Source organism: Ochotona curzoniae, unplaced genomic scaffold (genome assembly GCF_017591425.1).
Source record: "Ochotona curzoniae isolate NIBS_2020 unplaced genomic scaffold, NIBS_Ocur_1.0 scaffold_274, whole genome shotgun sequence".
NCBI lineage: Eukaryota > Metazoa > Chordata > Mammalia > Lagomorpha > Ochotonidae > Ochotona > Ochotona curzoniae.
This window is the reverse complement of record NW_024467101.1, coordinates 12,682,292-12,706,562: the sequence shown is the minus strand read 5'-3', so window position 1 is coordinate 12,706,562 and position 24,271 is coordinate 12,682,292. Positions and strand designations below refer to the sequence as shown.

At 47.0% G+C, this 24,271-nt stretch overlaps 1 protein-coding gene across 12 annotated transcripts in view; it reads left to right on the top strand.

Moving 5' to 3' along the window:
- Window positions 1-19,986, top strand: part of GIT2 (GIT ArfGAP 2) — a 51,703-nt gene extending 31,717 nt beyond the window's left edge. For 3 of the 12 annotated variants that reach the window (XM_041003827.1, XM_041003825.1, XM_041003828.1), the window contains 6 exons: window positions 462-604; window positions 6,192-6,440; window positions 11,941-12,023; window positions 12,478-12,666; window positions 16,241-16,304; window positions 16,858-19,986. In XM_041003827.1, coding sequence (XP_040859761.1) covers window positions 462-604; window positions 6,192-6,440; window positions 11,941-12,023; window positions 12,478-12,666; window positions 16,241-16,304; window positions 16,858-17,070 — 941 coding nt within the window. In that variant the 3' untranslated portion in view covers window positions 17,071-19,986. Of the gene's footprint in view, window positions 1-461; window positions 605-2,378; window positions 2,529-4,852; window positions 5,634-6,191; window positions 6,441-7,910; window positions 8,001-11,940; window positions 12,024-12,477; window positions 12,667-16,240; window positions 16,309-16,857 lie in introns of those variants that run through there. The other 9 variants (XM_041003822.1, XM_041003821.1, XM_041003820.1 and 6 more) reach the window with 8 other exon arrangements.
- The last annotated feature ends 4,285 nt before the right edge of the window (window positions 19,987-24,271 follow it).

The following is a 24,271-nucleotide window of genomic DNA, read 5'->3' as shown; positions in this document are numbered from 1 at the left end:
TGATGTGCTGCCCTTTTTGTCCGTTTCCTTTCTGACCTCTAAATGGCTCTTGGTGGTGGTAGTTGTTTTTAAAGACTTATTTTTTTTTTATTGGAAAGTCAGATTTAGAGAGAGAAAGAGAGACAGAAAAATCTTCCATTCCCTAGTTTACTTACTAGGTGACCATAATGGTTAGAACTGAACCAATCCAAAGCCTGGAGCCAGGAGCCTCTTCCAAGTCTCCCATGTAGGAGCAGAGTCCCAAGGCTCTGGACCACCCTCTACTGCTCTCCCAGGCCGGAAGCAGGGAGCTGGAAGGGAAAGTGGAGCAACTGGGACATGAACTGGTGCTTGCAAGGGGAGGTTTTGACAGTTGAGCCATCACATTGGGCCCACGGCTCTCAGTTTCTATCCTGGTAGTTTCTTTGAAAGGAAGAAAACTGTTTTCAGCCTGAAGTAACATTCTTTGCCTCTGTTGGTAGACAGTGTGGAGCTCATACTGAAAACCATCAGCACCCAGCACAGCACTGAGAGTCCCAACAACGACCAGCCAGACTATGACAGTGTGGCCTCTGATGAAGACCCAGATGCAGACACAACCGCAAGCAGAGCAAGCCGGCAGAAGGTGAGAGGCCATGCCTCACAAAGAGGGGTGACTATCACTCTTAGAATCCTTTCTCCCACAAAATGGCCAGATGTGTCAGTCACCAAGGCTGTGGAGATCAAGTTGGGTTCACTGCTAGCTTGGGCCAAGCCAAGGTGAAGCAAGGCGAATGATTTTTGAGTATAGTTCCTTTGTCCCCAAATCATCTGCTGAAGTCATAGCCCTGCCACCTTGGTGACTTCATAAGATTTGCAAGGAGTGACCGGTATGTTTTAGTCACTCAACAAATGTTGACTGACTTCTCTGGCTAGTATGCTACTGAGCAAGGCCTCGGTGTAGAGGAGGGGTGAATGAGGGCTGAAGGTATACAGTCAGGTGCATGGTGTTTGACTCACAGCCGGGCACAGGAGAGGAGGGAGAGCGCAGTGCTGAGGAGTGTCATGTCCTTAGAATGCAGGGGCTTAGAGCCTCTGGACGTGGCAGGCCTGGGTGGCTGGGGCAGAGAGAAGGCAAAGTCAGTGCACCTGGAGAGACTGCTGGCCATGCCGGAGGACAGCCTCAAGCAGTGTGGCTCAGCTGCATCAGGAGGCACGTGACGCAAGTCTGGCCTTGTACATTGTGTCTAGTACAGAAGACTGCAGTGAGGGTAAAAGGGAAAGGATCAGAGATTACAGGGAGGGAATCCAGTTAGGACAGTCCCAAAGATATCTAAACAGATTGGCGTAAGCTGCCTTAGGGCTAGGTGAGGAGGGCCAGCTGGGAGAGATACTGTGACATCAGAATGGGCTAAGGAAGAGTGGTAGATTCTTGGGTAGCCCACCCACGACTGACTCCTCAGCACTGGCTCACAAAGGTGTGCCACAGACATTGAGGATTGATGAATAGGAAGATAGACTGTGCAAAAAGGTCTTGGCAACAAGTTGGAGGTTTGAAGTGAGAAAACAGTTAAAAGATGTGAATTTTCCAGCTCACATGACTTAGAGTTTGATGGTGCCATTGACAGGTGCGGAAAGAGGCCCCTACTCTGATTCCCTAGAAGCTACCTGGTTCACTCAGTGAAAGCCAAGGCCATTATAGGCCCCTCCATGATGGGCCCTCTCTTGAGTGATGGGCCTCCCACAGCCCACACTCTAATATCTGCTCCCCCAGCTGAGCTCTGCCTCCTGCTGGAGCATTCTTCCTGCAGACACGTGGGACTGGCTCCTGGACCCTCCGGCACTCGCTCACACTTCACCTCCTCAGAGGCTCGTCCTGCTCCCTGACTAACAAGCAGCCCACCCGCACCTTATTTCAGCTCCTCAGCCCCAACCCTAACTCTCTTACCTTTGCCCATAGCACTAATGATTTTTTTTATCGCACCATGTATAATTTTTTTATTTTTATTTTCCCTTTCATGCTGCTGATATACAAACGCCATGGAAGCAGGAGTCTGTTTTCTCATACATCCCAAGCAGTTAGAACTCTGTCTAGCACTCATTGAAAATGCTGGAATGCGTGAGTGAGCTGAAGAGTGAGCAAGTGTGGGAAAGGCAAGCAGGACAAACCTCCGTAGACAGATACCAGCTTAGATTTGTAGCCTTCTGCCCATTCAATTAGAAAACATGGAATTAAATTTTTTAAAATATTAAAGTGACCCAACTTTTAGGTTTTAGTTTCATTCAATTCAGAAACCTTGATTTGGTTTTATTAATTTTGCAACCCAGTTAGACTGACCAGAATTTGAAATTCTTTAGCTGTTAGTATTTAATGTTATCATCGTCTCAGATTGTGAACATTTTCCCCAATTTATTTTTAGAGCCTAGATTCAGATTTGTCAGATGGACCAGTCACTGTACAGGAATTTATGGAGGTCAAAAACGCTCTAGTGGCTTCTGAGGCCAAGATACAACAGCTAATGAAGGTGAATAACAACTTGAGTGACGAGCTGAGAATTATGCAGAAAAAGGTAACATGTTAATAAATGTCAGGGCGGTTGACTCTTTCCTCCCGTAGTATAAGCAAAACCCGAGGCACCATGCTTGTGGTCAGAGGGAAGATGAACAAAGTTACTGTAACAGACCCAGAAATCTTCAGGCCAACCCCTTATATCAGAGGTGACAAGTGTTTAAAATGATATAGCTTTAATGAGAAGCATACCCAGACTAAGTTCTCCCAGTCCGAGAAACCTCCTAGTCTGTGCCTTCTGGGAACCTGGTTGCCCCTCTGTGGACTAGCAGCTCCGGTTGCTGGCTCTGAGGAATTACACCCTGAGATGGGGCTGAAAGAGCCCACAATATGTTGAGCAGCTTCCAGCCCTGCCCACCCCATGCAGGGGTGCTTTCCCATCCAGCCCTGCTGTGACTTGCTGCCCACATCCCAGCTGTTTTCCACCCAGACTGCCTGCTGACTTACAGTGTCCTTGGAGCCTAGAGCAGGGCCTGTCTGCCCCAGAGCAGGTTTTCTGTCAGAAAGAGAGAATGTTTCATGTGCAACAGGAAGAGCTGCACACTTGGTTAAGAGCAGTCCCGTCTACGCAGCATTCAAGAGAATTACAACTGGATGGATATGTCCATCCCTAAAAACAGTGACTGAGAGTAGCAACCAGAGTACTGAACAGAGGGCGGGGGGCAGGTAGCTGTGTGTGTAGTTGTTTATGGGAAGGCTAAGGAAAACATGCTGGGAAATTGCCTGTGTTGTCCGGGACCTTGGAAGCTACTGCTCCCATGGTTCAGTTCTTGCCAAGGCTGAGACTGCATGCCCCTGACTGCCCCCTCCGCCCCCACCAAGCAGAAACAAAGGTTGTAATCTGTGTCTTTCTGCTGTCTGGGGTGGTGGGGGTGGAGAATCATGTTTCAGGCCCCTTTTCTAGACTTGAGGCAGGGTCTGCATCTTGGTCAGTGCTGCTTGCAAAAGGAAAGCCACAGAACTAATGGGCCCAGGCCAGGCACCTGTGCTAGCTGAGGAAGTGAGCGTTTGTGACCCTTAGCCTGGGTTGGTGAAGTGTTGAGCTCTAGACCATTTTTTGAGATTCTGAGGTCAGTGCTTCCAAGACCTAGAATGAAGGGAATATGAGTGCCTGGGGGCCAGGCAGCTTCTTGGGAAGTCTCCCGGTTTTGTGCAGGGCTGGTGAGCAGCCACAAACGGCAGGCTCCATGACCCCCCTTGCCATAACTTCCGGGAGGACTTGCACGTCCTCTGCCTTTCCTGAAATAAGTTTGACTTAATGGTTTGTCCCAGTAGTTGGACTAACAACTGTTGAGATGACTTTTTCTGAAACATGCTAATAACTTGGCTATTGTTAATCAGCCTGCTAAGCATCACCATTTTTTATCCTCTAATTATTTTTTAACCCCTTGATGCTTCTGTCAGTATTTGATGTCACCAGAGCGAGCCTCGTATCTCTCAAAGCCCGTGCTCTGCACCACCTTAAGAACTGAGAAGTGCCGTCATTTGCCATTGCTCATTGATCATTTCTGCAATGATTAGAAATGCTTTTGATTTCTAAAACCACTGAATTACCTTCAATATCTTTAATGTTTAATTTCCTTTTATACTGCTTCCAAATGGAAATGTGTAGCCTGGTTCTTAGAAAAATCAGCACTAAATCTATCCAAAGACACCTTGCTTTATACATAGGACTAAAAGTTTTGACTATTGAAGTGTGGAACATTTGCTCATCTGAAATAACACTGGAGGGGGAAAAAAAAGCCCAGGCTGAATCTTTGAGAGACATCAACAGAGCCGGGGAAAGCTTCAGCCTTGAAGGGCTTGTCTGAAAGTGTGCAACAGAAGGCTTTTACCCAGACACACAGACAGGCAGACATGCAGGCTGACACAGCGGGCCCCTGCTGAAGCCAGTCTGTCGGTGAGAGTTCCTTGGTCTCTGGACCTGTCCCTTGTCATTTAAGACCACGGGTCCCCTTGTTAGACATTTTCATAGGCCACATGTGCTTGTCTATCCCCTGGAATGTAGGGATTTCCGGTGACTGCTTGCCACTGCAGCTGTTCCTTGTTTGGAAAACGCATTGCAGATACAGCAGCAAGCTGTCCGCCCTCAACAGCTCACTCTGCAAGGAGGCCACTGGCGGTCACAGGTCCTGCTCTGAAGGCGGCCAGGAGCTGCTCTCTCAGAGTTTTAGGCAGTATGCATATAAAGAGTGGGGAGTTGATTGATGTAGCAGAAAAGTATTGATTTCTTTGCCAAGTTAGGTAAAGTTTTATATATAGTCATACATATCTTTATGATTGACACAGTAGCATGATTTGTATCTGATCTTTCACATTTAACAGTTGCTTGGAAAAGATGCTAATTAATGAAGAGGAGCCGCTGCTATTTGGTGTGTTTTTCACCGATTGGTGCTTTCTAAGTCAAAATTGAAAGTAACTGCTAACACTGAATGGGTTTGCTGTTGACAAAGCAACAGTCTTCTGGAGCAAGCACCGTTGCTTGTGGACTTAAACCTTGACCCTGGTGGGGCAATGGTCAGATTTTACAACCTCTGTCAGAAAGTAGACAGCCGAACATCCACCACACCCAGCTTATAGAATGTCATGGACAATAAAAGGAGCACCAGAGGGCAAGGACGCATGCTGAGTGGACATACTTCCTGGTGTTTAGAGTGCCAGGTGCCAAAGAGTAGCACAGCACCCCACTGCCCCCTTAACTGTTCATCAGACCCCACAAAGCAGCCTGCGTGTGAGGAGTGGAAGGTACACGCAGGCCCTCCTGGTGACAGTCCCTACCTGAGATGGGGTAGTGCCCAGGCAGATTAGCGTGTCCAAAGCTGAACAGCACCATGGTCATGCTTTTTGAGTGACAAAGCCACTGGAGAGAGAGGCCAGATATTCCAGCCCTGGCTGAAAGACACCACATCGTCAGAGGGGAGTGAGCACGCCACGTGGAGCGCCCATGCGAAGATGCTGCCATAGTTCCCTCTGTCCTCTTGATATGTTGTTAATATAGCAGACTTAACCATGTTTGGAGGCCTCCGCTCCCCCACACACATGCTCCAAAGCTGCATTATTTGGAATATTAAAAAAATTTTGTATAATAAAAACTTATTGATCATAATTTTTCTTGTTGGCCTTTGGGAAAGCAACAGCCAGTCTGAGTTTTCGTAAGCTGAACCCCACTGTCTTTCTGCTTTGCAAAAACACTTTTGGTTATTTTTGTGCTGCTTCCATGGTGTCTGCTGTCGTTTTGGGCATTTGCAAATTGCTCAGGGCTCATTTGAAAAGCAGGTCACTTCAGTGATCTTTAAGCAATTTTAAGTTGTCGCTTGAAACAACCTTTAGAAAATAAATAGTTCAGGGTCCAGCTTGCCTACAAACACTTCCCAGCCCCACCATGACACATTTTTAAAAAGCGGTGAGACACTTAGTTTCCAGAAAATTCCAAGTAAACATTTCCACATATTTTAACTTGAATTTACCTACATGATGCAGTCAGTTGATTGCCTTTCCCTCAGTCCAGAAGAGCATTCTTGTTTGTGGTTGCTTTTGACTTTGAAGCCGGCTAGCTGCTGCTGTTCTCCTTGTTTAAAGCTGGTAGTTGTATTCATTTACCTGGTGTTTGCTTTTTCTGCTTGCTGTAGAAAAACACAGTCCCACTGCCAAACATTTCTTTCAGCTTCAAACACTGCAGAGCGAAAATTCGAACCTCAGGAAACAGGCCACCACCAATACATGTCAGGTGCAAACTGGTCCCGAATACCCAGACACTTCCAACCACTCTTCCTTAAAGCGACGTCCGTCTGCCCGAGGCAGTCGGCCCATGTCCATGTACGAGACGGGATCAGGGCAGAAACCCTATCTCCCCATGGGAGAGGCGAGCCACCCCGAGGAGAGCAGAACGAGACTGCAGCCTTTCCCAGCACACGTAAGTAACACTGCCAGTGCTTCCGCCGTTTACTCGGGACAGCCTGATGACTCTGTCCCCTTGGCCTAACCTCTAGGTCCCTGTGCCTCTGCTTCATCAGACTGAGCTCCGCAAAGGGCCCTTATATTTGCTACAGTAGTGTCCCACGGCACATGGGGTCACAGGTTGAAAGCTTCCCAATCAAGTCCTGCTCTGGCTGGGCTTCCCTCCTACCCTCCAATGCCAAATCAGTGATTCGGTTCCCAACCAGCCAGACTTGGAAGTTTTTGTATAAAGCTACCTGCCTTTCCCACTTTCCCCAACAATACAAATTGTGAAGGGCACCAGCAGAAGTGGCATCATCTTTAAGTTGGGCAGGGACGGGCCTTTTCATGACCTGCTTTAACTCCAGAATGGCAGTTTTCAGCAGCTCCCACGTGAGCAGGGCATGTCTGTGGTGGTACACAGGGCAGATGTGGAAGATTCCAGGCCTTGATAGCCTATCCACTGCCCTCATTCTACCTGCCAGGTTGGTGGCCGTATCCTCCACCCCTCCCCTTCGCTGACAAAGTGTGGCTTTGTCATAACGTAGAAACAAAATGTGAGAAATCTAAACTCATCTTCCAAGTGCTCAGTTCCAGAGATTGTGTTCTGTGACAGGGTTCTAATAATCTTACATTATAGTGGGACAAATATATATTCTGAGATGTTCAAGTATTTTATTGGATTAATTTATTATGCAAATTCTGTCTTGACAGAGTGTTCCATTACAAACCTTATGTGATTTTTTTTTTTCAGAAAGTAGTATTTTTTTTTGGCATTAAACGTTCTTGTTTGTTAAATTCATGTTGTGTAGCAGTTTCAGAACGTCAGGGTAAATGTAAAGTGAAAGGATTTCACATTAAACCCTGGTGTAATGTTTGTCCAGCTTTAACATGATATAGTTAGTGTTAGATTGTGACTGGAAATCCATTATTTTAGATTCTCTTTAAATTGATTGTGTTGAACGTTTTAAGGTAATTCAGTTGATAACATTTGTTGTGATGGAAATGCCGTTTAATGAAGAATGTTAGTTTTGTACAACTGAAAACCAAATTCAGGAAAAGCGACCTTTGTTTTCATGATGCTGTTTCTGTTTTTGAAACATGTTGTTGTGAAACGCCTCACTATAGTCCTCAATTTAAGGCGGGCATCACATGCCAACCTGTCATCGTCTGCACATTTGCTTCTCTCACATTACCACTCCCTTTGAAATACTTAGCCTCTCCATTTAAAAAGGGTTGGCAAATGTGACAGATTATTCTAGTCATTGGCTTTTCCAGAAAGTACAAGTAGCCTCATTAATCGTTATTCCTAGTCATTCCCTGAGGTGTCTCTGAGGACTGCCCCCCTGCCCAGCTTTTGGTGGTGTGGTGTGGGAGGAGTCCTTCGCCGGGTGGGTTTTTGGTTGGTTTTGTGCGTTCCCGAGTATGTTTCTCTTTCCCCTTCCAGATCGGGAGGAGTGCGCTTGTGACCTCCTCTTCGTCTCTGCCTTCCTTCCCCTCCACACTTTCCTGGTCGAGGGATGAAAGCACCCGAAGGGTTAAGTACACTGGAATGATCTGCTCTGGAGGAGGGGCAGTGGTCCTGGGCGCTTGGTGCTTGGTCCTCCTGTCCCTGCTAACTGCCCTCAGTCCTGCATGAGGCAGCACTGCCTTCCTGGTTTCTCATGCACAGCAGGCACATGGGTGCACACACACACCCATGCACACCTATCTGGAGAGGTGGCCTCGCTGTGTTTAACTCCATCTTGCTCACTTTCACATCCTAACTGACACTGCACAGATCACCCTGTAGCGTCTGTTCTGAGCATACTATCTTCTTCAACCCTAGGAAACTTAGCTGGCTGCTGGTTGAAACCTTCCATAGGACAAGTCTGTCCAGTTCAAAGCTGAGTTACTAGACTTAAGCTCCTGTGTTTAGACAACCTGAAGCTCTAAACTGTCATGCCTTTGTTTTTGAAACCTGTGTCAGATTTTATGTCAGCATCACACTTGATAAACCAAGTTGTTAGAGTCCTTGCGTCAAAACCATGTCCCCAGTGGCATTGGAGATGGCCATTAGCACAAAGCTGTTCACTTGATGGGCCAGAGGAGCCTGCTGCTATAATCCCCAACACTGACCCCTCAGCCTTCTTGTCCCTCTCCCTCTTGCCTCTTCCTTTTTCCCTTTCTCCTCTCCCTCCCTCTTTGTTTTCTCCTCTCCCCCTGCCTCTTTCCATCTCTCCCTCTCATCTTCTCTTTTCCTTTCTCTCCTTTTCTGTCCCCTTATGATCTTAATTATTTGAAAAGCAGAGTACCAGAGAGAGAGTTCTTCCAACTTCTGATTCACTTCCCAATTGGCTGCAGTGGCCCAGCTTGGGCCAGACCAAAGCCAGGAGCCAGGAACTCCTTCCTGATCTCCCACATGGGAAGCAGAAGCCTAAGTCATTGGACCATTATCTGATGCCATCCCAAGCATGCTAGTCAAAAGCTGGATCAGAAGCAGAGCAACAAGGCCTTGAACCAGCACTCTGACAGGGAATACCAGCTTTGCAGGTAGCATTTTAACGTGCTATTCCACGAGGCTGACCCTCAGGTCACATTCTGAATGTAATGTGTGTGATTCAGATTAGTCAGGCAGCAAATACTCATTCAGCACCTCCTTTCATCCCCAGCCCTTGGTAAGTCTGTTGAGGATCTTAAGATTTTGAGTGACATAGCCCCTGCTCAAAATCACCATCAATAAAAAAGTTTTTTTTTTTTTAACAAAGAACATATGACTGCCACTTGCAAAAGCCATGATAGTGCACAGGCTCGGAAGACCTGCCTGCCTCCAGATTCTGCCTCCATCTGTGTTGTCCTGGCAGGATGGCATAGCTCAGAAGGGTGGTGGCTGTGTGACTTTGCACAAGGCCCTGGTTTCTTTTTCCTACCACCTCCTCCGCCCCATCACCACCAGGCATGATGGAGATGCCTTCTCTCTACTGCCATTGGTGTGTGGTTCAGCACAGCTCATAGGGGATTCTATCCAGGGCTTTTGAAATAGTCTGAAGGTGACGTCTTGATGTGTGCCGCTTAGAGCCTTCTGGATAGCTGTGAACTTGAAGGATGGTGTTTCCTTTGTCGATTCCAGTTCAAATAGAGGACAGTCAGATAGTCAGGAAATACCTCATTTGAAATACAGTAAGAGTAGTAGTAAATAGCTTTGAAACTCATTGCAAGGACTGCTTGCTGAGACAAAGCTTGGTACGAAATTCACAGCCATTGAAACTGTTCATCACACTGGTTTCCTGACAGCTTTGTCACAGGCTTAGATTTTCACAGTTTATCTGTATTCAGAGAAAGCTGCAAATGTGTTAAATGAACCAGCACCAGCTATAAGGTCACTTTCCTGTTAACAGCTGTGGGAGGCAGCACTTTTAACCAATAGCTCTTGGCTCTGCATGTTTGCATTTTGCTGAGATTAAACGCTGGCTGCCTTGAAATCCTGGGTATAGGCTTTGCTGCAGCGGTGGAGGACCCCACGTGGAAGTAACTGATTTCTGGGGCAGTGGGTTCTTAAGAAACATTTCCTGAGCACTTTTACTTGGCATCTGAGTTGTTACTCTTCAGAAATGCTTTTTAAGTGCTTTTGATCACTATGGGTAATGCTTTTGATTCATAAATGATCAAATTTACATCAAGGAGACAAAAAGACTAATTGTTAAGATGTGGAGTTTCCTGAGTTTAATTCTGTTTTTTAGATTTCTTTTTCCTCTGAAGCAACCCTGGATGAATTTTCCCGTATAATTATTTAAATGCAAAGGTTTTTTTTACATTCCGTTTCTATCTATGCATGTGTGTATGTATATACAAGGAAAATAAATTTAAAAATCAGTCAAGTGTTCCCTGTGAAAGGTAAGAATTATTTGGGGGAATAAGGGTTGGTTCTCTAAGGTCAGAGGGAAGACCGTGGTTTGACTAGTCATTCTTTCACTGGAGATGGTAGCCTCCCTTGATCTTGTATTTGGACTTAACAGCGGCCAGTAACTCACTGATCATTCACAAAGTCAGATCAAAAGCAGACGACTGAAGCAGGACTACCTATCAGTAGTTAGAATAGCAAAGGGATCTCAGAAGTACGCACCAAATTTTAGACTTCCACATGGCTCTAAGCCAGTGCTGTAATCATCGTCTCGATGCATCTGAGGGGCTAAACTAAGAGCTTGCTGAATTGTAGGATCCCAAAACAAAGTGTCCTGTGTTAGAGTAGCCAGGGACTGAAGAGAACGTCTTAGGGAAGTGTGACAGACCCCAACAGGTGGAGGAAGCAGACTGAGTGAGAAGGGCAGCACCCCCAGCTCACCCAGAGGGTCCAGCAGTATTTCAGTGGGGTGCAAGTGATTTGACTTTAAGGAGGCTCTCTTCAACTGACTTAATTCTAAAGTAGTCTTTTCTTTTGGATAACACTACAGGGTTCACATACAGTTCCATAAGACCTTTGTTTTCAGCTGCATGCGTAACATTGCATTTCAGCATCAATAAAACTCTTCAGTCATATGATTTCATGAATTTGGATGAAATTCAGGATAAAAAGCTAGAAATAGCTCCATACTTGAATTTTGTGAGGTAGTCTGATTCTGGAAGAAGGAATTATCAAACATAAGTAAATAACTGAGACAAGAGAATTTTCTCCAGACTTTTCCAGAGTTAACATAGTTAAAGGAATGTGGTTCCCCCCCTCAGATTCTAGAACCCAGGAAGGCCCTGTATATAGCAGGGCTGCCAATTGCTCAAAACATTTTTGACATTCATCTTTTGAGGCTGCATCCCAGGTTTGAAGTTATTCTAACGGATATTTTTGGAAACAGATGGAAGTGATTTGAAACCAAGTGTCGCATTGGATTAATTGCTTTGGTTCATGAACAACATGAATTAGTAACAGTAATTTTCCTGTGTGATTCATGAACTGCCATTTCAGCTTGGAGAGCCACCAGTGTTTTGAGCGATGATTGTCCTCAGCCTCAGGAATGAGATAATAGAGCTATCAGGGCACAAGAGACCCGTTTGTCGACTTGGCCTTGAGTGGGTCACTCAGCCATTTTGGCCCTTCGTGTTTTTTTTGTTTTTTTTTTTTTTTCCATTGACCTCTAGCATTGAAGGTCTGTAGCATCTGCAGCCAGTGTGTTTGCTTTTTAACTGGCCCTCACCATGCTGTGAACTCCATATCCCTTTAGGAATTAAATGAAGGCATGTTGCCTTGATGTCTGCGTTAGTTTCTCCTAAGAATCTGTTTATGAAGTAGCCACTGAGCTAAGAAGAAACTGGTACAAAGAGGGAAAGAAAGCATTTCTGGATCCACTGCTCATCTTTTCCTAGCTTTACAGTGAAGGGTTGGCTCCTGCCTGGAATGAGGTCTGGGTGTGGCGGCCGTGTGGCCTACCAGGTAATGATTCCCAGGGAAGACTCCCAACGAGGTTTCCTGTACTCACTCATGGGGGTGCCCCTGTTCTTTCTTGTAGGCATCCAGGCTGGAGAAACAGAACAGCACACCTGAGAGTGACTATGACAACACCCCCAACGACACAGAGCCAGATGACCTGGGGTACACCTGCAGGATGAGGGGGTGGGGCTGGGCTGGGGGAGAAATGCCAAGGCATTCGCAGCCTCCTACACCTATGCTCCCTACATTCAGACTTTTCATGCCTTGAAATGTTGAGCTTTTAGCTGCCTGCTTGTCTCACCAATACCAGTCCAAGGGCCTTTGCTCTGTTACCAGCGTGTCTGGGTCTCTGCAGTGTGCTAAATGTCACTTCATTAGGTGGCATTCTGCACTCCATATTCCATGGAATTGTCTCAAGTAAGGATGGCTTTATCAGTCCATACCCATCCTTCATTCTGTCCGTAAGAATCATCGTTTCCATCCCTGGAGTGATAGAATAGAACAGCCTGTGGGGGAGCTATAACTGCCCCTTGATGAGACCACCTTACTACACAGGGTGAAGGAAGCCACAGACACAGCCCTCTGCTGCATTCAGCCACTTCCTTAATGTTTCCAGGTCAAGCCACAAGGGAAGGCAAAGGAGTATGTTGTGGCCCAGTGACAGCTCAGGAGCAGACACAGCAGAGCCCCATGCAGCCCCAAGCCCTAGCCTTCCCAGCACGGAGGACGTCATACGGAAGACTGAACAGATTACCAAAAACATACAAGAGCTCTTGAGAGCTGCCCAAGAAAATAAGCATGACAGGTAAGAGGGTCGAAAACCTACTGACTCTGAAGAGATTGTTGCCAGCACACTGCTTTCCAGGTGGTTGAAAACTTCAGGTTCATGTAACAGATGGTAGAACAGATGTGTAAGGCTTGTTTGATTTGTTTAATGTGGTGTTTGGTTTTTTTCATTGTATTATGAAACAGTATTTCTCTAGAAATAAAATTGAAGTAAATTTAGGGAAGTGACAGGCATAGTTCAAGCTAGAGTGGCTAGAACTTGCATAACCGATGTGGTTTGTACACATTCTCACAACTTGCAGCGGTTTCTTATTTTTTATTTATTTGAGAAGTAGAAACAGAGAGCTCGTCCCATCTGCTAGTTCATTCTCCAAAGGCCTATAAGAGCCAAGGCTTGGTCAGGCTGAATTAGGAGCTGAAAATACAGTCCAGTTCTCCTATGTTGGGTGGCAAGGACACAAGTACTTGAGCCATCACAACTGTTTCCCAGGGAACTGGCAGCCAGAGCCAGGCATCAGTCCCAAGTCCTACAAGGTGGTCGTGCATCCTACCCAGTACCTTCACCATTAGGCTCAGTGCCTACCCCTAGCTGATTCATGCGTCCACTCCTTCTCCTTCTCTCAGCCATCACCACAGAAAATGTTCTGAGAGATGTTCTCCACGGCTGCTTAGATGGAGTCCTGCTCTTGAGACAGTACTGAGCCCTGTCCTCCTGAGCATGAAAGCTGGGAGAGTTGGCCCGCACTCAGGGACAGCCTTATTCTTTTCATCTGGAACCTCAGTGAGAAGCTTGTCTTCATGCTGCATACCAACAGGAGGGAGAGCAGGCGCATGGAGCTACCCGCTCCTTTGCTCCATACCCTTCTTCCCCAGAAAGACATATCTGCAGCGTGTGGCTTCCCTCTGAGTGCCTGGCCCCGCTGTGCTAGCCTCCCCTCTCTGCCACTGCTGCTTTCTATGCAGCTCACCCTTGCCCCCGTGTCATTGTTTCCCACCAGGAAAGGGAGAAAATAGTCTGTGTTGATTGAAGATAAGAGTGTGTCTTCACAGAATGCTGGAGCCTGCCCCCCCACCCAGAGAAAAAGAAGAACCTGTGTCACTTCTCAGCCCCCTCCCACAGCACAGGGTGCAGTTGCCTTTCTTTTTCTGTGGGGGTCACAGACTTCCCAAGCCCCCCATGTTGTAAACACAGGCACTTTGCTCAGGGCTGCAGCCCTGGCAGCAACTTCATGTCTTGTTAAAACTGAGTGCTCCACAGCTTTCCACAGCTCGGTTCTGCCCAGGCTGACTCCTTTCCCACTGCCCTGCCATCGTCTCACCATTTATCATTGTACTTCTCTCCTCATTTCCTCCAATGCAGAAGTGCTGTGCTTGTGTTTCAGGCTGAACTAAAAATGTGCTTACATTGTGCAGCTCTGATTGCTGTCAAAAATACAGATATGTGCCCTGTGGCTACTTCTGCCTTCAAAAATTGCAGCACAGTGCTGGGTTGATTTGGAAAGTTTGTTTCTCTTTCTCTCTTTTAAGATGTACAAATCTAGCCAGTAATGTTATGCTTTGGTTTCTTTTTCTAAAACCACAAGGGAATAGTGCAGAGATTTTACTCATTAGTTCATTCTTTTTGGCTTACAGCCAGAATTGATAGAGTGGGCATTTGACCTGGCCAGTGTACAACACTGGCTAAGAACTCCTGTCTCGTATCAGAGTGCCTGGGTTGCAGTGCTGACTGTGGCGTCCTGCTAACACATACCCTCGGACATCAGATGATGTTGAAGTACTTGAGTCTCTGCCACCCACGTGCCTGTCCGCCCCTGTGTCCTGCCTGTCCTAACCCAGACCGTTGCAGATATTTGGGCAGTGAACTGGTAGATCGAACATCAGTCTCTCTGTCACCTTCGAAGAAACCAAGGTTTTTAAATGAGGTTGTAGGCATAACTCCTTCTGAGAAGTTTGTAGCTTGTTGAAGCTTGTCTGGAATAGTGCACTTTTGAGGGATGGGGTTAGGAAAACACCCTTCTCTGAGTGACAGGGAAGCCGCAGCCAGCCCTGTGCCCAGGTTTTAGGTGTGATTCCTGATTGCTGTGGGGCTAACAGTCATACCTGACGTCAAGCATCCTGGTAGACATGGTGCTCTTCTCCTCCTGGTGTCTGTGGCCAATGGGCTGCAGCTCTTTGATCTGCGTAGGTGAAGAACTGCCCATGTGCTGGCTTTTTGTTAGGCCATGGCCTCCAGTGGTGATGGCCCACTAAGGAAGGTCAGGATGCCTCACTTAAAGTAAAGTAAAGCATTTCTATGAAACAAAGCAGTCAATTGCAACTGTTTCTTAAGGTTTATTTATTTATTTATTTTTAAAGATTTATTTATTTTTATTGCAAAGTCAGATATACAGAGAGGAGGAGAGACAGAGAGGAAGATCTTCTGTCCTATGATTCACTCCCCAAGTGACCAAAATGGCCAGTGCTGCGCCGATCTGAAGCCAGGAGCCAGGAGTTTCCTCCAGGTCTCCCTTGTGGGTGCAGGATCCCAAGGCTTTGGGCTGTCCTTGACTGCTTTCCCAGGCCACAAGCCAGGAGCTGGATGGGAAGTGGAGTCTGCCAGGATTAGAACTGGCGCCCGCATGGGATCCCATTGCTTTCAAAACAAGGACTTTAGCCGCTAGGCCACCGTGCCGGGCTCTATTTATTTACTTTTAATGGAAATGGAGATTTACAGAGAAGATCCTTCACTCCCCAAGTGGCCTCAATGACCAGACCTGAGCTGATCCAAAGCCAGGAGGAGCCAGGAGCTTCACAGAGTTTGAGCCCAGCTCCTGCTCTAAGAGCTGTAGGAGGACCACAGCTATCAAAAATACAGCTGTCCTCCCCTCCAGTCTCAGGTTCCTCTTTTGAAAAGTGGGTGTACTGAAGCATTTCAGCCTCATTAGCTATTGTAACATTGTAAACTGCCCCCCCAAAGAAATGCTTCCTAAGCAGCAGCTCTTGTTGTGTCATCCTCAGAGTTTCTAGAAGGCCAAATGGCCTGGAAGAAATGAAAGGGTAGACAGAGTTCATGTGCCCATCAGTGAGCAGAGAAAGCCCGCCCTGCACAGACAGCATTCTATTACAAACAGGCAGTGCTGACTTACTGAGAAAGTAAATGAGTCCCAGCAGGCATGTGCAGCAGCCTGTGGGGGAGATTCCGACTACAACAACTCAGATGCGTTGGGGTGGAAGGGATTAACAAGTGTCCATTGACATGATGACACAGACAGCAAGGTAAGAGCTCCAGTTAACATTTTTTAAGGATTTTTTTCAAAAGTCTTTGATTTTTCACAGCTAGCCCTTTGCAAGGGAATCCTCATTTTCCTTTCTATAAACTAGGAAGACGCAACAAAATAGAGGAACAAGATGTGCCTGAGAAGGTGTGACTATCTTTTGATTCTGTTCTATGACTACCTAGTTCACGTTTATAGCTGGAGCTGTTCCTAACAGATTGAGTGAACTTTCTGGAACAACAGGCTATGGGGCGTCTGTCCAGGCTGTCTTAGTCCCCGAGTACTCACCTTGGGTTCATCTTTCTGTATTGTGAATAACCTTCCTCTATATTCCTGCAGTTATATTCCCTGCTCAGAGAGGATACATGTCGCCGTTACAGAAATGGCAGCGTTATTCCCCAAAGTAAGTCATCTGCTCACTTGGAAATCTGTCATCTTCACGTTATTGGGGTACTTCAAGAAGGTTCTGGAGAGTGGAAATAAAAGGGAATGTGTGTATTCCAAGATCTTTATAGGGACCCCTATAAACACCTTTAGGTGCACACAGAGCTTAAAAATATGCAGACAGTCCTACCTGTCAGACTTTGAAATGCCTTTGTCCAGTGTGAGTGTTCATTTTGTAAGACAGAGATGTACAAATCAAGTGGTGAAAGGGAAGATATTCATGGGGTAATTTATCCAGGACAGTTCACCATGTCAGTTTAATGTGTTTGAAAAACTTCCTCAGAATAACCCATACTACTACTGACGGCACTGTGCCCACACGACTCCCTCGTGCCAGCCTTGTGGCAGCGCGCCCTGTAGCGTGCGGGGCTTGCCATGGGGTGCCCTAAAAAGGTGCTTTACCAAATAGCCTCATGCTCTCTGTGGAGCAGCACAAGTTGTTGGCAGAAAAATGCGAATCCCTTAATTTCAGGTGCCCACCCTGTAATTCATGGCAAACGTTTTCCATTTAGAAACCCAAGTCAGACATGGTGAGGAGCTCCCTTCGCTTGCTGACCTCCAGTGCCTACCGACTGCAGGCAGAATGCAAGAAGGCCCTATCCGGGGAGCCCGGCTCGCCTACGGACATACAGCTGGTCACGCAGCAGGTCATCCAGTGTGCATACGACATCGCCAAGGCTGCCAAACAGCTGGTCACCATCACCACCAAAGAGAACACCAACTGACAGCGGAGCACTGCCCTCCTGTTTTCTAGACGTTTTGCAGTCCGATTTCAAACTTAGGGAACTCTTCAGATTTTTACAAAAAGCAAACATTTAATGATGGTTTAAAACTTTGCAAAAGAAAGCTCAGTATTATTTTTGCATGTTTTCTAACAAATTTTCAACTATTAATTTAACCCACTTGCCTTATTTGGTGCCTGTTTGCCAGTTTCAGTCTCTGGTGTTCTATTGTGTTGCCAACAGCTGTTGAGCTGAGCATACGCATCCAGGAGTGTAGTTTCCTTAACTGTGTGAACAGTGACTAAAACTTTGAGATTTCTAGAGAAAACATTTTCTTGAGAGAGCTCAATTTAAAAAAAAATTCAGCATCATCTATTCCCTACCAAGCATCGTGCAATAGTGACTTTTCCGACCTGCTGCAGAGTCTCTCACGTTTGGGGCATCTCCAAGCATGTGTGCAGAGAGAGAACTTTTGTCACTTTCTGAAAATATTGCAACAGTGTCTCGGAGGGAAACAGTGAATTGATCCATTTCTTCTCACTGTTGTATCATGTGAAATGTTATTTAATTCTCCCCCCCCCCATGATCTTCTATCTCAGGATGTCTTACTAACATCTTGAAGACCCCATGGAGTCAGATAAAGCCACTTACCTCCCACTGCATGTCTGCTTTGGTCACATTCAGGCTAGGAGCTCTTCCCATGGCCAAGTGCTTTGCCTCCCCTAGCCCCCTTAAACCAAGCGCTTTCTCCAAGACCAACCAAACGAGAAGCATCAGCCTCACAAGCCGACATTGATCTGGTACCACCCGTTGGGCTGTCCCTGTTGAGAGCTGTGGGAACCTGCCCCCAGCACTGGGCCATGCCTTTCATCCAGAGCTCAGTGAGCACTTACCACGACAACCTCCTGTATCTGCTCTGTAAGGACTTCTAAGGTAAGATGTGTGTGTGTATGGGCATCTGAGTTAGTGTCCCCTCCGTCACCTGACCAGTTCCTTGAAAACAGGACATTGCCTTTTAGGAATTGCTTGAAGAGTGCACCCTGGCTCATTGCCCAGCACTCCCAAAGATGGGAGCAGATACAGGCTGGCATCCTGGAATGTGCTGAGTTTAATTTGTCTGTGGCTGGAGTGCTGCTGTAGAGCAGCCCTTCCATCCTGACCTGACCTGAAGGAGCATGGAATATGGATGAGAAGGAGCCAGGGGTACAGCAGAAGGCTGTGCATGGGAATAACCAGGGAACCTATGCCCTTTCCCTTGTTGCTGGCACAGCAGCCCTCCAACCTCCAGTCCCATCCCATTACTGCAAAGTAATGGGGGCCTGGGCTTCCAGAGTTTTGATTTGTCAAGGAACACCAGAAATCTGGATTTGACTGGTGCCATCTCTGTGTTTATGAACATTGGCAGCCAGTTCAAAGTTCTTTGCAGAATGTATGCGAGTGAGCTGCCCGCCCCAGGCTGTCTGTCCACAGTGTTTGGCAAAGGGATGTGTACGCTGTGCCACGGGTGGGTCTCCCTGGCTACACCTCAGTGAGCCTTGTCCTCCCTTGTTCCACTGCTGTCAGTCTCCTTGTACCCTTGGCCTCAGTTCCTTAGTAGTCACTCATAACCATGAAGAAGTCAAAGTAATCACAGTTGCCTCAGTGCTTGCTCAGTAAGCCTGTGTGTTTGCAGAACTGTTTAGAAATGCCTCAATAGCTTGAGCACATGCTGTCATGCCTGAAGCACCACAGTGGTCTGTGGTTCACCCGTCAGGGGTATAGATACTTTTGTCCATTCTGCCACACTGTGAGCAGCGTGGGGAAAGAGCCCACACTTCCAAGACTCGTCCGCACGTCTGCCTGCACAGCCCTAAGTGCCGTGTTACTGTTGGATGCTTGGGCCCTGCCCCCATCAGCTCCAGCTCCGTCTCTAACCTTACCTGCACGCTTCCGTACCTGGCTGCATTTCCTGTCCAGCTCCCCACAGCAGTCCAGAGCCTGAGCCCTTGGCCTTGTCCACAGTAAATGGAGCAGCGTCTTCGTTTGAATACTCAAACTGCAGCAGAGGACATTACCTTTAGTGCCCTAAAGAATTAAGTCAGTGACCACGGGGACCAACAGAGCAAGGTCCTGTTACAGGAAAAGCATGAAAGAGTGCTCCGTTCACCCTGTAGTGCCAGAACTGCAGATACGGTGACCACACTGTGGCGGGAGAACCCTGAATCGTCCTTCGTGAGCTCTGTGCACTTCTTTGGCCTCGTCTGAGATCTGGTGTCAGCGTTCTCTGCTCCTGTTAGCAATTGCACCTTGTCACAGGAACACTTGTTCCAGTCACCTTTTGCACACTTGTGACATCTGCCTTCTGCAGTGTAGGCTTTTTGTTTTGTTTCGTTTTTTTACCCATTCTGCTCAGTTTTCCTCTTCCCCACCTGATAGGACAGAAGTGCACTTTATGAAACTGGCACTTGCTGAAGAGAAGGAAGCAGCTCTACCCACTCACTCAGTTCCTTTCACTGAAAGCATCTGCCTCTGAAACAAATAGTTCATATTTGCCAAAGAACAGTGAATTGGGCCCAAAGATCAAACACAGCCTTTCGTACAATTGGAACGACCAGTGCACAACTCAGGAGCTGTGAACACGATGCCTCAAGCGATTCCAGTTGCACAACCTAGAGGGACACTCGCACGTTTTTGTCCTCAGTAGCACCCATGAGCTCTCCGGTAATAATGGTTTCATTTCTTTCCCCTTGTTCTTACAAAAGGAAATGCTGCATAGGAAAGATGAAATGCCTTTGATTCAGATGTGTGTTACCCATGTCGTCCATCCTGTACACATTTTCCCTTTTTATCGTAATTATTGTACCCTTCCTTTTCAGTGTTGGACAATTGTTTTGGACGCTGTGCCTGCTCGTTATGCAATAAACAGGCTCTATAAATGTGCACGTATATGAGGATATGCTTCCCCTCAGGGGTTGAGGATCCCCGATACTTGGCAAAGCATGGGAGGAACAAGATTCTCCCCTCATGCCACTGCCAGTGAGTGCCAGGTTTAATGCACTTGGTTCCTGGCCGCAGTCAGTGTTAGAGTAATAATGGCCCTTTTCTATCTGTGTTCTCGGCACACAAAGCTTTTCTTCTAGGGAGTCCTGCATCACATGTTTTTTCCTTGTATCATACAATAGTGTATTTGCTTGTTAATTTTTACAATAAAAATTTTTTTCTCTAACTTCTTATCTTAGAGAGACCACCCACCTCCTGTTGGTTTGTTGCCCATGTGCCAGTAACAGCTGGTCCTGGGACTTAATCTAGGTCTCCCATGTAGATGGTGGGGACCCAGATACTTGAGCCATGGCCACTGCTCTCCAGGGTGCACATTAGTAGGAAATAGCCATGGCTTGAACCCAGACACTCTGACATCGGAAGGAGTCATTCCAAGCAGCATCTTAACGCCTATACTAAATGCCTTCCCCCAATTTAAAGCTTGTTCATTCATCTGTTTGAAAGGTAGAGTAGACAGCATCTGCAGGTTCAGTCCTTAGATTCCTAGAACTAGGGCTGGACCAGGGTGAAGTCAAGAGTCTAAAATTCCATCTGGTTCTCGAACATGGGTACTTAGTCCATCATTGACTGCTTTCCCAGGTGCATCAACAAGGACCCAGACTGGGAGCGAAACAAGCAGGTGCTCTAACACAGGATGTAGGCATTGCAAGCAAGTTACAGTGCCTGCTGTAAACTTTTAGATTTTATAGTTTTTTTTTCTTTACTTACAATAATTATTATATCTATCAGGGTACAATGTGATATACTAATACCATGTATGTTAGGGAGTGATCAAATGAGGCTACTTAGCATATCCATCGTCCCATAGATTCATTTTTTCCTTATGGTAAGAACATTAAGTTAAAAACTTTTGAAATATAAACAGGACATTATTAACTTGTCACCTTTGCTATGCAAAAGAACTCCAGAATTTGTTCTTCCTGTCTAATTGTAACTAATATTGATTTTTTTTTTTTTAAGTCAGCTAAGGTGGGCAGGCCCAGCATAAAAACTGTCATTTCCTACCAGGTAACCAATCAGGCTGTGGCATTAATTTGTTCTCTTAAGGCCATGTGCTGGTTTCCCAAATGGGTGCTGGGTCATGTCCTGGTTGTTCTACCTCTCATCCAGCTCCCTGCTTGTGGCCTGGGAGAGCAGTGAAGGATGGCCCAAAGCCTTGGGACCCTGCACTCATGTGGGAGACCTGGGAGAGGCTCCTGGCCCCTGGCTTCAGATTGGCTCAGCTCCAGCCATTGCAGCCACTAGGGGAGTGAACCAGTGGATAGAAGATCTTTCTGTCTCTCCTTTTCTTCATAAATCTGATCCGCCTTTCCAATAAAAATAAATAAATCTTAACCCCAGAACATTGCTTTCCCCTTAGAAACCCCATGGGCCTTTTGGCCTGACACCAGAGCTACACGCCCCAAAAAGCTTTGCTTTGCCTACTTCTGAAAACAAAAAACCTCCCACTCCCACTACTGTGCTTTGAAAGTCAACCATTAATCAGTGTTGCTCTAGTTTACTTTTTCCATGTATAGTCATTTACTTTACTTGAGGGAGAGACAGAGAGAGGTCTTACATCTCTGGTTCTCTCCTCAAATGGCAACAAAGGCCTGGGTTGGGCCAGTCTGAAGGCTGGAGCCAGGAACCTCATCCAGGTCTCCCATGACTGCAGGGATTCAAGCTCAGGCCATCTTCGACTTCTTTCCCAGGCACATCAGCAAGGAGCTAGATGGGAAGTGGATCAGCTGGGATTCAAACCAGCACTCTGCAAGTGTGCCACCCAATCCCACCAATTTTTATTGCAAAGTCAGAAATACAGAGAAAAGAGACAGGAAGGTCTTCCATCTATTGATTCGCTCCCCAAACAGCCACAATAGCCAGAGCTACACCAATCAGTAGCCAGGAGCCTCTTCTAGGTCTCCCATGCAGGTGCAGGGTCCCAAGGCTTTGGGCCATCCTCGACTGCTTTCCCAGGCCACAGGCAGGGAGCTGGACCAAAGCAGGGCTTCCAGGATTAGAACCAGTGTCCATATGGGATCCTGGCACATGCAAGGCAAGGATGTTAGCTGCTAGGCTACTGCACTGGGCCCAGCTAGTTCATTTTTTAAAAATTAGTTGAACTAGCTTATTTTCAAGATGAAGAATTCATTGAGTTACTATACCATATTTTAGTGACGGGCAGTTCTTTTTAATGTCTGGCTCTCCTGAGTAAAGCCACTGAGTGTTCTGTCCTTGGTACGCATCTGATGTCACTTCTCTAGGGTGCATACTGGAGGTGGAGTTCGGTCCAAGGATGCGCCTCTCCAGGGCTGTGACACCACTAATGCAGTTTTTCTGAGTCTCAGGGCTAGCACAACGTGAAGTTCCCTTCATCAACAGATGTAAGTAACCATGATTTTGCCAAATCTGATGGGTTTCTAGTGGTGCTTCACTAAAATTCTCATTTGTATTTGTCTCATTAATATGATTGCTTCCTCTGTTAGCCATTTGGAATTTGTCTCTTGGGAAGTTCCTGTTGGAGAGTTCATCCATTTTTCTCCTAGGTCTGTTTGTTTGACAGGCAGAGTGGTAAGCTCTTGCATGCACTGGCTTATTCCCCAAGTGGCTCTCTGTAGCTGGGGACTGGACCAGGCTGAAGCCAAGACCCAGGATCTCCATCTGGGTCTCCCACAAGAGTGGCAGGAGCTCAAATCATTTCCCAATGCCTTCCCAGGCGCAGCAGCAGTGAGCTGCACTGGAAGCAGAGCAGCTGGGAGTTGAACTGGGATTGCAGTGAAGGATATGGGTGTTTCCAGTGGCAGTTTAACCTGCTATACCACACCACCAGCCCTTAGATTTGTAAGGGATATTACAAATGCTAATTGCTGGTCAGTGTTACAAGCATCCTTCCACATGCTCTGGCTATTTCCTCTTTTAGGTTTCTGCTGAAGATTAGCTGTTAAGGCGGGTTTGCCAGGTGTTTTTCCATGCTGGTTGGTGCTGTATGTGGTACAAGAACCTTCCTCTCCAGTAGACTGTTGTTTTGGAAATAATCACAGAGCAGCCCCGTGCCCGCCCTTCCCTCACTGTCCTGCAGTGGGACTGGAGTAGAGCACCAGTGAGGACGTCGACACGAAGGCCATTACAGGCTTTCTCGGAGGGCACACAGGCTACACGCCTGTGGGTGCCTGTGACCACACTGCACTTACAGAACTGGCTCTGTTACCACAGAAGTCCATCCACTGGGTCACTCCTCAAATGTCCACAACTCCAGAGCTACAGCAGGCAGTGCCAGGAGCTAGGAACTCCAGCGGGGTCTTACGCAGCATGGGTAGCTAGGGCCTCAGCATCTGAGTCATCATGGGCTGCCTGTCGGGATGCATCAGCCCGGAGCTGGATCAAAAGCAGAATACCTGGGACTGAAAACCAGCACTCTGTGATGTGGCCACCACAAGTGGGGACTGACCCTCCTGCCACCAGACAGGATGTGCTCCCTTTTAATTGCAAGGTTATAGATGTTCTCTGTGGAAAATGAGAGTATACTTCAAAAAGTTTATGGAGAAACAAGTTTTAAGAGTAGACATCTGGCCTAGCATTTGGGGGGTTTCACTGGGTAGATCTCTCTCTGCCTTCCCAATAAATAAGGTTTCTTCTTAATTAAAAAAAAGATCAGTTTCTTTGGGCATAAAAACTTTGAAATCCATACAGCTTCTTCATAATACGTACCTCCCATGGAGTTTGCGCAAAGATCCTGGCAGGGAAAGGCGCCCTGGCTCACCAGCTGGGCTGTCAGAGACCGCCATAGGTGGGATTCTGTCAGTTCAGAGTGACTGTACTGCAGCAGAAGCATTTTTCCAGAACTTAAGCTTGACATTTTCTGCTCTGGAGTGCACGGTCTGACATCCCAACCTCAAGCTTCCTGGTGCCAGCTGCGTAGATCACTGGCCTATGCTACAGTTACTGAGCTGGGGAGCCATGCAACTGAGGTGTCTGGCCCTTCTGTTTCCTGGGCCAGCAGGCTGCATGCCGGGTCCCAGGAGGGGAACAGAGGTGGACAGAAGTGGGAAGCTTGTAAGCCTGGGAAGGACTGGGACTTCCATCCAAGGTACAGTGGCAAAGGAGGGACATTGTCATGTCAGATATGCCATCTCAGCTGTTGTGGCCACTTGGGGGTGAACCAGCATATGGGAAGGTCATTATCTCT